The sequence below is a fragment of the Cydia splendana genome, chromosome 17 (genome assembly GCF_910591565.1).
Source record: "Cydia splendana chromosome 17, ilCydSple1.2, whole genome shotgun sequence".
In the NCBI taxonomy this organism is placed as follows: Eukaryota; Metazoa; Arthropoda; class Insecta; order Lepidoptera; family Tortricidae; genus Cydia; species Cydia splendana.
Genome location: NC_085976.1, coordinates 3,220,983 through 3,235,846, shown reverse-complemented (window position 1 = coordinate 3,235,846; position 14,864 = coordinate 3,220,983). Strand labels below are relative to the sequence as shown.

Below are 14,864 nucleotides of genomic sequence, written 5' to 3'. Positions count from 1 at the left end.
TAACTTTAAAGTTTATTCTAAGACGCAATGTATTGCGAATTTTGTTGTCTAAAGCGTGACAAGCACCGTCAATTACACTGATGACAGCGTACATTAAAAATAATATTTAATCTGTATGAAAAAACTCAAGTATTCTGAATTAAAAAAAAAACAAATGATTTATGTTTGAGGAGTACAATCTATGTTTTGATTATTTGCTCGTGTTACAGGAGACACCCAGTATAAATAATAAAGTAATTAACGATAGCCTAGGACCCTAGGCCTAGGTTATCGGAATAGTAATTAGTTGGCATGCCGACGACACTCGTCCATTGATAAATAGCTATTAGTTGTAAATGGCAACAACACACGGTACATAATTGATGTGTTTGTCTTTGGGTCTTACTTCCCTTATTATTGAGATTATGCACTTACACGTTCTAGACGCCCGATTCAGATATTAAGAACTAGTTACGGTTTTGATTTTATTTTGATACGACCTTGAAGATCGCTCACGCTGATTGGTATATGTGAAATGAAGTGAAAGTCGTGAGTGAGATGCGCGCCAATAAATAAATAAATAAATATTATAGGACATAATAACACAAATTGACTAAGTCCAACGGTAAGCTCAATTAAGGCTTGTGTCGTGGGTACTTAGACAACGATATATACTTAAATACATACTTAAATACATAGAAAACACCTATGACTCAGAAACAAATATATGTGATAATCACACAAAGAAATGCCCTTTCCGGGATTCGAACCCAGGACCATCGGCTTCACAGGCAGGGTCACTAGTCACTACTTACTAGGCCAGACCGGTCGTCAAGATCGTATAATAAGTTGACTGAGTCGAATCCCAGGTTGAGTACGAATAGTTCAGCTTAGGCATCATACCTATAATTCCTCTTTATTTTTAGCACGAGTAAGAGCTCCCTTTGACTGTCTTGTCGTACGTTTGAAACGGTTTTCCGAAACTAAGGGCACTAATTTTTACAAAACACGTCTTACATTCCAAAAGTTAGGTTTTGTCAAGTACGAGGGAAACTTGACTGTTATAAGTTCTTCTACTTCGTAACTACTTTACTACCTAAATATAATATAATTCATTGACCAAAAAAATCTTGATAATAACAGCATACCTTCAGATCCACAGCGCAGGTTTCGTCATAATACAGAAAGCTCATCCACCATCCAAGACGTATATTTACTAAATAAACTAGTTTACCGAAGAGTAATTTATTAATGCTTAATGTCGATAGAGAAAATTACGTCTTTCGTTTGATACAATTTTAATTTTCATAAATTTATCACCAATCAATGCTCTATATACCAAATCGTTCATCATTATTTAATTTAAATTAGACAGTTATGACCTTGTGACGTGAAGCAGAGCGAGAGACTTCGACGACCATTCAAAGGCAGATAACAGAACCCTTCAATCATATCCTGTAGAACTTTCTTCAAGTTCTTTATCATGTCCTTTATTAGTCCATTCATTATTCTTTGCTCGAGATAAGCCGAACAAAATACATGTGTGGGCCGATAGCTCCACGTCAATGCACCTAGGCGCATTGTACTCTCCGAATGATGCATTCATGTGTCTAGAGTGAGTGAACGCGAAGGTCATTGCCTGGTGCCTGTTTGCACTTACATAATCGTGTTTATATTATGATTATGCTAGTTGTCCAACCGCTCCTTGTGCTTCAAACAATTGTGTAATTTATCAGATGCGTTTATTAATTCATATGTTTCCTGTTGCATTAAGTATACGTATATTAGCACGTCACGATTATGAAGATGGATATCAGCATCTTATTATCTGAAGAAGATGTCTATACTAACAAATCTAACAATGCACGCAAAATGTGTTTTGTATTACGCCTATTTTTGTCGCTTTTTCACTTTACGCTCAATACTTTGGGGAAACAATAAGCACTTATTCCAAGTTCAGTGGTGCGCCAGATCATTCAAGTTGTGTACCATTAATTAGAATCTGGAGATTGAAACAAATTCATCTGATGAGTAGTAGTGAATTTTTATAAGTCTTAATTTAGGGGTCACATGAAAACAGTTCTCTTCTTACGCCTAGAGTGTAAAAATAAGTTCAAAACGCTACGTGATTACCATTACTGAAGGATAATGTGTGTAACTCGATCTGAATGAAAGTAACCTTGATGCGGTCCCAGCGTAGCAATAGCAGTGACTCGACCGCGGTCCGCGGTCAAATAAACTGGATGCTGCATTATTTTCACACTAAACAAACTACCGCTTACCACTTAGTTACAAAATTCCGAAATATCGTAGTTGCGGTTGACGATATGTTTATAAATACAAGAACTCGCGATGTTTTTCTAGCACTAGATTTTTCCGCGAATAGTGATGAAGATGAAAGACCTAAGAGATATGCTCAAATATACTGCGTTTTACAAGTAACTTAAATCTATATTCTTCTAGTTGGCATACATACCTACCTAATGATTAATTTTAGGCACGTATTCATACAAACCATTAGGGGGCTTCAATTTGCATTGGTATAGAGTTACAAAATTATTTAATACCAACAGTTTATCAAGCTTGTCGCGGTCTTAGGTCAGACTAGGTTAATTAAATTTAGCATACATTTATCTTCATCATTAGTTAAGGGAAATAACGTTAAAATTGTTTAGTACTTATACCTACTTTTGTTGGTATACTCAACTACGCTTATCCAAATATTATAATTAAAATTACAACAAGCTTCTTTTTTACCTATATTATTATCAAGCCGTATGGCCCTCATGTCACGTAGGAATATCAACAAAATGTGTTTACATATAATAAGAAATCCAAGTCACATCTCAGACAAGCATTGCAAATCAGTGCAAATAAATGGTACCTATAGTTTCTCTATTTTTACATCTTCATCAACATTTCTTTATTAGAATCACGTAGAGTATACTGATGAAATAACACGACATCCAGACTGTACGAGTAAGACGTGTAAATTAATACAAAATCAAACAACTGTTCTTAGAGTTTTGTATGAATTATTTAAAAATAGACAACCAGACAACAATGCATCCTTTGCATTTTTATGCAATAATTAGGTACACATTTTGAATTCCGGATTGAGTGTTAATAGATAATCATGAGTATTTATAATTTAAACGTAATCTTGTCAATTATGGACGGAAGTTTTGACGTGTTGGAAAATTCGGTCTGCAAGAGTAGGTATTCTCTGGCAGAATAACTACAAAAGGTACGAAAATGTTCGTTCCCAATATTGGCTCGGACTCCTGAACAGTGACGAAAACGGTTTAGGTGAAAGAAAAACGCGAGGGGCAGTTGTGTTGTGCTTTATCTGATAATAGGTACTTACTCTTGGTTCAAAAGCCAAGGTCCTTTTTGGATTAAGGAAATATGGCGTTCTCTTGTGTTGGCCGCTAAGCCTTTGAGTGATATTAGGGGCCTACCGATTACCAGCCAGTTCGCCGGACGATGTCAGCCTGTCAGTTGTTCGGAGCTGTCAAATTTTGCTTCTAACTGACAGGCCGATATCGTCCGGCGGACTGGTAATCAGTGGGCCCCTTAAGCAGTGAAGTAATGCTGATACTGACTTGTGTCCAAGCTCGTGCGTGATGGTATGCGCCAGCATGATGCCGTTGTCTTCGTTGACGGAGCAGCTCCGATCCGGGATGCACATGCCGGCCACGTGCGCCACTCCCAGGGTGCTGGCAACAAATACATTTCATTAATATATATCTAGCAGACTCAACGCGGAAAAGAACATCGCGAGACACCTCAACAACAAAAAGGTTTATGTCCTGCAGTGGATGAATTGAATTGGAAAGAAGGGCCTGAAACGTGCTAGTTTAGTGGCCGCTGATCATTAACTGAGCGCGTCCATTAATTGGAAATAACGTTGTAACATGGCCAATTTAAACCAGGTACGAGCCCCGATGCATATGTTTTCGTCTAGTGAGACCATTTTTTGATGTTCTCGCGTTTGTACAATAATAATGTTTTATCAAACTGCACAACGGGACTTAATCGCGTATTTAAGTTTTAAGATTTACCTCCGACGTTTCGAGGACGGCGTTGTCCCCGTGGTCTCGGTGTGCAGTTTGATAATGTTTAATAATCGTGAAAGTTTAAATCAATAATGTTTTAGTTTAAACATCACTAATATTTAATGCTTATACTAATGTAGTTTAATTTTATATGATAATATTCTACAATAACTAAATCCAAATACAAGAAATACCGTTAGTACTGAAAGAAAAAAAATAACGATTTTTATTTTTTTATTTGACGGGTAGGAATATAACAGATGTGGAAAGGGCTATTACTAGGGAAAGCAACACGGCTCTGCCAATCTACTGACAATTTTGTTTCAAGCCCATGCATGCAGCAGTGCCGTACGAGAGGACAATATGATTTGGACAACGTTTTTGAAAAGTACATTTTTTCAGCAATAAAAGTGTCGTGCAATTTTATTATACGATCAAAATAAACTAGATTAAACATTACTATTATGGTTTCCATTACTGGGTCATTTTATGTTCATGTGTAAAATTTATTAGGATAAACAAAATTGTTGTGTGGAACTAGACGAACTAATTTGCATCGGGGCTCGTATCACGAGTATTATCCGCGATAGTCGGAGTAATGCAGAGTACGTATCGGGTTTTCTGAGGTCTTAACCAATAGCCAGTATTGATGAGAGAGAGAGAGATTTTTTTTAATCCTGTTTAGAGCTCTATACTTCTTGTGCAGTAGAGCGATCTGGGAAAAATCAGGACCCTTCCGCGACCAGACTTAAAATACTCCTACTGAGTTTGCGCTCCAGCGAGATCAGATAAGCGACGACCAGATCTGGGTGTAGTGACTTGGTGAGGGATCGAGCAAAGGGGAGTTTTGTCGCTGGTTCACTAAACCCAGCCTAGCCGATAATACTCGTAATCCAGCAAGAAACTCGGCTAGTCCGACTGTCGACGATGACTGTCGGAGTGACATGGATGCTATCTGCTCTGAGTTTTACGAGTGGGTCGCACCTCCGTGATATGGAACTACAACAACTATAGCGTTTTAGATCGCTATCAGACATTATACCCATCTCTTCTCAGTCGTGCACTCTTGTCAGAGTGGTCTTGATTGTTTTGAATGACGCACATGGCTGGTGTGCGGCTGCACATTATATACCCATAGTGATTTGCAATTGTCATTGCTTTACAAGACGCAGCTACAAACAAGAGCTTTAACCAAAACCGGTCGATCGGCCACAAAGAAGCGCTGGTTTACACTATAGTAACAGCGATAGTAAAGTGCGTACGTGTGTATGAGTTTATTAAATTTATTGTATGGGATTTATAGAGCCCGCCTTCCGCGAGCAGTGAGTCAGACGACGCTTATAGAAGTCTATTCCCGGCCGTCTGCGGCCCGCGATACGTTTACATTGATATGGGAAAAACGTTTGTTGCTAAACGAAATTGAACTAGCTCTTTATTTTGAGTTAGTATAAAGAAGTTATGCTACATTGTTATATAAGTGACTATAGCCGAAATAAGCGTTATCTTTCAAATATTTCTGATGTATTTTTCGTAAATGAAAGTTAAGTACCGAGGCATACATCGGCATAATAATTATAACAAACCAATAAGTGGATATTGCTATTGCATTCCGAATGTGCCCCACGACAAATTGCAGAAAGTGTTAACGCATGTTAAGCGCAGCGATCATTTAGTACGATTTTGCAGCCAATTTTCGCCGCTGCCCCCAATAACCCACGCTTCGGTAATTTGCATGGCTAACTACTCAGCGCTGACATGTAGTTAAGTTGTTCCTCGTATATTCATACATACTCAAGTACCCATACATTCATTAATAATTTAAGAGTTGTGTTAGGTACAGTCTTGTCCTCATAAATAGTAGGCGTCCATTTTGATTTGCGAGTGATTCAATTTAATTAAAAACAAATGCAATTTTTTTTCTTAATCCGCTTCCTTAAGGCGCATATGGTGTATATATTTGCTGTCCTCTAGTGAAGTCTCGGTAGCTCAGTTGACAGAGCGATGGGCTAGCGATCTAGAGTCGCGAGTTCGAGCCTCGCCCGAACAGTGAATTTAATTTATTTCTAAATGTTTTATTGGCATCCTTTGCAGACGTTTCTACTGAATAAAAATATGACATTTTAGGTATTTAATTTTTTATCATATCATAAAAAATTATACAATGCCAACCATACCATGTTAAGTAAGTAAGTAAACACTTTATTGTGTGAAAAGAAAGGAAAATTCATTACATCAGATAAAACATAAATGTGTAGTAGTACAAAGGCGAACTTATCCCTAAGAGGGATCTCTTCCAGCAGTATTACATAAAGTGTACCATAGACCCTGCTAGGGCGAGACTAATCTTAAAGTTAACTTAACCTATAGAGAAGACAAAGTAACACCATTCATCACATCACCACTGAAAGTCTAATATAAGTCGAAAGATGCTGATTAGATCATTGGCCCAATGTTACTTTCACCATTGGTGTTATCAAACGGACCGAATGACTTCTTATCACGCACTATATAATTAACTACTCTCCTATCTATTATCTGTAATTATCTCGTGCAAAGACTTCGTAAATAAACATGAGTTACATAAGTTACTTCATGAATTCAACTTTGTCCAATAGAAACTAACAGATTCCTCGAACGGTACAGTTCACCGACGATATTTTAAAGATTTTGCTGTGAATAAAATTACTTAAGTACCTAGTTCGTGAAACTGATCGTAAATAACCAAGAAGTAATATTAATATGGCAAAAAGACGCAGTGCCAGCCCAGTATGAGGTCTTAAGGTGATGGAGACTTTTTGGTGTCTGTACAACTCGTGCTTTACAACATTCAGTGGAGCCATGCTACGCAATAACTAGCCAGGAGGTCTATTTTGACTGCAATAACGTGTTATGATCTGTCACTTTGAAAAGTGACATTTCTGGTTGAAAATCTCACTTTCAACATTGAAGGATAATATCCGTAAAAAATCCATAACGTATTATTATTATCACAATCAGAACATTCAGAACACGCCTCCTGGGTGGAGTTTTTAAAGCTACAAGTTACAATACAATACAATACAATACAATACAATACAATACAATACAATATAATACAATACAATACAATACAATACAATACAGTACTCTTTAATGCACACCTCACATACACGTAGTTAGTTCCAACTTCCAATAACAATATTTTGTTAGAAATAAATATTATTAGAATGTAGTACTACTGCTTCGTTTAATAATGGAAAACAATTTCAATGTGCTATATGTAAAAAATAGTAACAAATAATAGGGCTATCCCTTTTGTTGATTTTATTTGTGCAATAGACGCCTCGCTCATGCGTTATAGCAAGCTTAAAGCTTTATATTTATGGCTGAGTTAAAAGGGCTTCATACGCGAATTTATAATACGTAAGTAAAACTCATAGTAAATCAAAATAAACAGTTCCCGTGTTACGACGGTATTGAGAATACGCCATAAATCTCACGGTTAGCCACGTACAAAATGTAAATAACTTCTATGGAAATATATTTTTTAATATTTCCGCGTACCAACGCGTTTTCAATTACGGCTTACTAAATATTTGTGCTTGAAACTTATTGTATAAGCGTTAAAATCGGATATTAATTTTAGCCTAAAAATATAATCAGCTTATATGCGAGATGGTAATCAGAATTACCATCTCGCATATAAGCTGATTATAGGGGGTAAAAGGAGTGACATCTGGAAAGTGTCCAAAATAATAAGACATGGTGAGAAATGTAAAAGAATAAAATAGAAAGTTAGACTTTAAAAATCTAACATCAGAGATAGAATATATTTTGAATAACAGACCTACTTTGCTAAAGTGCGTACTCTTTTTTCAAGTGGTAACTTGATAGTTACAAAATTTAGTACTTTTATGTATAGCAAAATTGCAGGCAGTAAACACTGTGCACTGGTGATAATCGTAAAAATTATGTGCCAATTTGGGTGCCAATCAATGGATGTTTTACCCTACACTTCACTTTCACTTTAAGTACCTATATTAGCGGTTACATACATAATATACATGTCGCAAATGCGACATCAATCACAGGTGTTGTATTCTGATTGGGTACAAGAGTGAGAGCCAGAAAAGTTCTCAGGGCTACCATTGTAAATTGACCTTAGGTCCATACGGATGTGTGGCTGACCTGCACATTGGGGCCCGTTTGCACTGGTTTTGGTGAGACTCCGACTCGGTGAGCAAAATGAATGTGAGCAGTTCTTAGAAAAGACATCAACGGGTGCCATTACGCCCGTCGCTGGGTAAAGTGCAAAAAGGAGGTTTATGTCATGTTTAATTTGAATAATATTGAATTGAACGCATAAAGTCGCGATTTATGTACGTTCTGAGAGCGGTTTAGTTGAAAATTAAAGTTTAAATCGAATTTAAACTGTTGTGAGACATACGAGTACTAACATCGAAGTATCAAAGTTTAAATCGATGTTAAGTTGAATTGAAATGAATACTGAATTAAATAAATCTTTATTTACATACAATATATATACAGTGGTACTACTAAACGAAATTAATAACTAGCTTAAATCTAAAATAGGCCCTTGAGGCATTGTACCAAGGATGCTGGCGGCATTTCCTCGCTGTATCGCAATGCTGATACGTTGTGCGAGGTAGCCGCCAGCTCTTCGGTCACCAGTTACGTCAACCAGACGCTTCGCGATTTCTGCGAACAACTTATGCGCGCTGGGACCCCATGGACCTAGAGTTTCAACACCAAATGGTACAAAATGGTACTCTCTACCGAGGCTCTTATATTTGTTACGTTTTAGAATTTCGGCGCTTTCCGCCGCTCCGCCCGCTTTTACAGTAGTCCGTTGGAGGTGGGACGGTGCCAGTGTGTCTACGCAGGTAGCATCCCATACTGAATAGGTCTATGAGATCGTTAAGTTCATGGCTGCAGAGCAAATGTGCAAGTTGTAGATAGTTTCCATAATGTTAGAAAAGTTCTCGGGGATTTCAGGAAAAATTCACAGGAAATATAGAAAACATTCATTTTGTAAAAAGAAAGTAGAAAGCTTGCTACTCCAGGGATGTTATATGTACTTGCATTAAAGCTCCCCAGTCAGAAACACCTTGTAAATATATTACTGGTAAAAACTATAGAGCACTTTCGCGAATTGTAAAAAATTGATAGCACGCCAAAACATAAATCTGTAACGGCAATAAGTTGAGCGACTGAGCGTACGCATCATCATAAAATGGTAAGTTCACGGCGGAATTCTTCGGCCAGTTTATTTTAAACTATGCAGCCTGGCGCCAACAATACAATTGTAAGAAAATTCTCCGAATAATTACAAAGGAGGCGGAAAGCTCGTATCCATAACTTATTAGTTTTTTGTTGCACATGACTGTATGTATATTGCTTAACACATTCACTGCCCCCAACGCACATGTGCGTTCACCGTCATATAAGTTTGTTCCTAGGCCACGCCCCCTGGCAGTGAATGCGTAAAGGTTAGGTATGTTATGGCTGTTTTTAGGGTTTCGAACCCTAAAATTAGAAACCCTAGTAAGGAAGGATTATTTCTTTATCCGTCTTATTCCTCAAATATATCTCTTAAAACTATGAAATAATCAAACTTCGAAGTCATCGTAATCAAAAGATACGTCCGGAGATTTCACCCAGAAAACCTGTAAGGTACTTCCCGTTAAACTAGAAACATGAAATCTTGAGAAACGGAAATTCCAAAACAGTAATTTTGTAGCATCACCTACTTAAAATTCACTACACCTTATAAAACAAAGTCCCCCGCCGCGTCTGTCTGTTTGTGTGTTTGTATGTTCGCGATAAACTCATAAACTACTGAACGGAATTTCATGCAGTTTTCATCTCTCGATAGAGTGATTCTTGAGGAAGGTTTAAGTGTAGAATTTGTTAAGGTTTTGCGTAACCCATGCGAAGCTAGTTACCTTATATTCGTTTGTTCGTTTATGTATTATGTATTTGTTCCTGAGTTATGGGTGTTTTCTATATATTTAAGTATTCGTAAGTATATTATATGTATTGTTGTCTGAGTACCCACAACACAATCCTTCTTGAGCTTACTGTGGGGCTAAGTCAATTTGTGTAAGGTTGTCATATAATATTTAATTTTATTTATTTAAGTATTATTTTCTAGGTACCTACTTACACCATCTGCAGCTGATAGTAGGTACTACAGTTTTTCAAAGCACATATGACATTTTTATCACAAAGGGCTCTTTTGTTACGAGCTCACGTGTGGTCCTTCAAAAGCGGTGAAGCGTGAACTTTGATTTATTACAGCGACTTAATCGAAGTGAGCGCAAGCCGCTATTAGGCGCGAATTAAATTAATTACATGTCCAATAAATTGTTTGCCCGTTCATTCGGATACTGGAAAATAAAGTGAAGAATATGACTATTGAGTACCTACACTTTGCTCATAGTTGGAGTACAGATGAGTAACTTTTTAAGGATTTTTTTTACAGAATGTAACCCAATGGTATACAGGGTGGAAAGATAAGTCGGGCCCTGGAGGGAAACTACCTTAAATCCTTAAGCTGGCTTATTTTACTTAAAGGAGACATTCCTTTATTTTTAAAAAGAAACAAAACTGCATTCAAAGATTTTCTAAAACTCGCTTGCCTCGGCCGGGACTCGAACCGACTAAAAATTCCAAAAAATAAAGCCGCCATACATTGACTGATTTATCCACCAGACATCTGTAGATAATAATATATCCCTATTTTGATCCGCTTCGTGTATGATTTGTAGCAGGTATGGGACACAATATTTATCTGACAAATTGTCAGCAATCGTCAAATAGTATGAACATGTGATCCCATTTACGATAAATACATTTTCCCCACGCCATGTCTGATCTTGGGCTTGTTTTTTGCCAAACTTAAATAGTATTTATATCTATTGAGAGAGATATACACCGATATATAAGTGAATAAGGGAGATGTCTGTCTTAATGTCCACACACACTATAGCCTTGCAATTCGGTTATGTTTTCATTATACACAGGTTTATTATCTGCCCACCAGTACGGCTACCACCAGTTTTGACATTGACATAACGCTCACGTTTACGTAACTTACTTTCTATGCATCTCGCTCGTACTCGCATATGCGAGCAATAGTGCAAGCGAGATGTACAGAAAGTAAATTACGTAGACGTGAGTGTTATGTCAATGTTAAAACTGATGGTAGAGGCTCTTATGATCGGACGCGGCACATTGACAAACAGTTTATTTGCAATTTCCTGATACCTACTCATACATCAATCAATACACTGCTTAAGACGACCTCACTGACTTAAATCTCTGCACTCGCATTTAAAGACTTAGCCGAATGCTAAGTAAGTTTGTGGGTGGTATATTTTAAGCGTAAAAAGCTTATTGTAAAGAGCTCGAAGCTTCGCGGGAGCGGCGACTTCAAACAGGAGAAAGCTACCAACATAAACCGTTAAAAACGCCCTATAAATATTTATAAGTTTCGATCGATTACAAATTGTATGCAAAACATTAATACTGGATTTGAGAGAGAGCAAGTGCGGTAGGCCCATGAATTTATTAAGCTTATTTAGAATGTTGCCGATTTGAAATGGAAAATTGCGTGAATATAATTACAGAACTTGAAAGCTTATGGCACTTTTCCGAGGTGCTAAGCTATCAAAAATAAAAACGAAAAAAAAAAAAACTAATGGGACAATTATGTCATTTATACACAAATCGACTTAGTCCCACAGTAATATCAATAGGTAAGGCCTGTGTTGCGGGTACTAGATATGTATACATAGATATACTTGAATACATAAAAAGAACCATAACTCAGGAACAAATATCTGTGGTAAACAATTAAACATTGAAATAAATGCCCTTACCAGGATTCGAACCCGGGACCTCCTGCTTCGTAATAGGCTGACCCGGTGACCACTGACTAGACTAGGAGGTCCTTAAAGAAACACTTGTGTGGAAGCTTTGTGATACATGTACACATATACCCAATTTCGTATTCTAAACTAACCTTGATAATGTAGCATAGGTTACTCATATCAATGTGTACATATCTGATTTACATTATCTATTAGTAGCTATCTTTAAAACATCACTACCGCGATAACAAATGTTGCAAATATCTGACAAGAAATCAGTAGCAAGGACGTTTTGTACTATTGTTTTTAATGAGACTACATCTAAGGCGTTTTCGTAAAGAAATAACTATAATATGTTACGGTAATCCATTCAATCGTGTGAGCAATTGACGTGCAGCAGTCGAATTTTACATTTGATCTTCATTGATTTTATTTTAACTACATTTACTGAGCTGTAAATGAGCTCTAACAGTGCAAAGTATATATGTCGCTCCTGGAGGTGCCTGTCAATGTGACCCCTTTAGTGTTGGCCCTTTATTCAAGTCAACGCCTCTACTAGGTAAGGTGCTTGGGGATAACTTCGAAAGCGGGGTAAATATGGAATTCGCTAACATCTAATAAGCTAGAAGCACGTTCTACTGTATCAACAGTACGCAAGGTGCCTTGATAAGCAGTAGCTCACCGCGTTACCAAAGTATGAAGTGCTTTTAGCTACCCCAAATGTATTTTACATTATTTGACACAAACTTTTTTAACCATCGAAATCAATCCCTCATGTCATGTTGGTTCTGATTAAGTCTCAGATTACGCTATTTATCACTTGTATTACGCACCACTAAAAATAAAGTACGAAGGTGATAGGTGATAAACGTTGATATTGTTAAAGATTCGGTATTATCAGCAACGGATGGCATCGGTATCGAAACTGCACATTGCATAACGATAAACCGCGAGACAGCCTGGCGGCGGCGCGGCTTATAGGTAGTCGGGGTAACGTAAGAATTGATTTTTGATAGTTATGAACTGGGCCTTATACACATGAAGCTAAAGCTATCAGTTGAACGGTAGATCTGAGCTTCATATATGTATATTAACGTCAGTTTATAACGGTCAAAAACTAGTTGTCACTTTACTCCGACATACCTATACATAGTAACAACGACGCCCTTTCATGTACAATTTGACAGCTAACATTATAAAGAAAATTGAGGAATAAAAATCTGACTATATTAAACTAGAACCAATAAGATGTTAATGGGTTTATGACGTCGCAAGTTGACGACGAGAGGACTGCCAAAAGAGAGGAATATCTGCAAAAGCGTATTTAGAAAAACGTGTACTATTCTTAACTGTACTTTTACCTGAATAATCAGAAAAGTTTAGGTAATTCTACTTATACCTAATTTCGATTAGTTATAACATGATAGTTCCTGGAACGTTATAAAAGATAAAACTGACTCAATTTTCCAATGTAAAAGTGAAGACATTTGAGTAGAAATAACTTTTTTTTCAAGCGATTTTAAGCTTTCCTAAAGTAACTCTTGTTTATTTTAATTATAGCATTAGCTAATGGTATGTCAAATCGAATGATGACATGTCAAATTATGAAGAATCAAATTATGTTACATAAGTGTTAAAAAGTTAAACAAAAAAATGGCATTTGATTTTCAAAACTCAATTAGATTGTAATGATTTTACTAATGTAAGACAATTTAAAAAAGTATCAATCAATACCTAATACACTAACTATCTAAGATTTATTATACAAAATGATACGCGTACCTTAGTGGTTTTACGTATAAAATTATTAATAGGTATACCTATAATTTATAACATTTCACATTACTATACATATTTGTGCATTATTGAACACCCTTTCTCGCATTTACCGAAATATGTGAATGCAACCGTATTCTGTTATCTCAGCATCTTACAAAAGTTTAACTGTAATCATCAATATGGATACATGTTTACATATTGATGATTGCCTTTTTATGCGGTTCGATGCATAATGCGCCAACGTAATTCGTACACGAATCAAGGAAATTTAAACCTTGTTAGTAAAACAATAAAGGTACGGCAGCGTGTAAAGAAAGTTTGGTAGTCTTGTGATATTATTTGAAAGAAAAAGCTTTTAAGGAGCTATGAAGTCCGTATTAACTTAATACCTTTTTGGTTTTAGTAGCAGAGCAGGGCTACCGCCTGCAGACTTTACACCGTTATACTCATTGTCTTTGATTGCCGACTTTTGCAGCAGTATTCGAGACTTCAACTCACAAATTCTGACATGGCAACCTTATAGTCATTTCTGTATTAAGTGAGAATGTACGTACGTAGTGACGGCAAGAAAATGACAAAATGATAAAGTGAACATAACGGGTGAAACCGTGAGATCGAAATGTCACACGATGTGTGATATCAATATTATAGTTGTCGAAAAATAGAGTCGAATGCGGCTGCTGACAACATTTGGCTTTTGTATCGAAAAATAATGTCATAACTACATTGCCGATCGAATAAGATGGGTCCTTTCTTCTTAGGGTAGTTGTATGTACCGTTTATTGAACGCCGAGTTTTCTTATTAAGCGCGGCTTTTTTGAAACGATACGTGATCGGTGTGTAAAAATATTGTAATTAACATCGAGTTAATATTTATTACGAGTGTGACCCTTATGTCGACGGCTGTGTCATTTATCGACATTTGTTTTGTGGTTTTAACACTTTCCCAAATTCTCACACTAATGCTACTGATGTGTCAAAAGTACAAGAAAGAAATTCGAAAACTTGTCATATTTTTATGGAGATTGAATCTTTCCGTTCAAAAAATATGGTTTTCCATGAAATTTTCTAGATTTTCGGAGATCATCAACTGTTAGGAATTTTTCCATAACCATCACATCTCTATAACTAACAGATCATGTGATAAGTGATAATGCATCGCAGTGTGTAGGTA

General features: G+C 36.7%; 1 protein-coding gene across 1 annotated transcript in view; it reads right to left on the bottom strand.

Annotated features, from left to right (window-relative positions):
• Positions 1 to 14,864, bottom strand: part of LOC134798686 (A disintegrin and metalloproteinase with thrombospondin motifs 7) — a 117,931-nt gene that overhangs the window by 14,546 nt on the left and 88,521 nt on the right. The window contains exon 8 of the mRNA XM_063771057.1: positions 3,585 to 3,698. Coding sequence (XP_063627127.1) covers positions 3,585 to 3,698 — 114 coding nt within the window. The remainder of the gene's footprint in view (positions 1 to 3,584; positions 3,699 to 14,864) is intronic.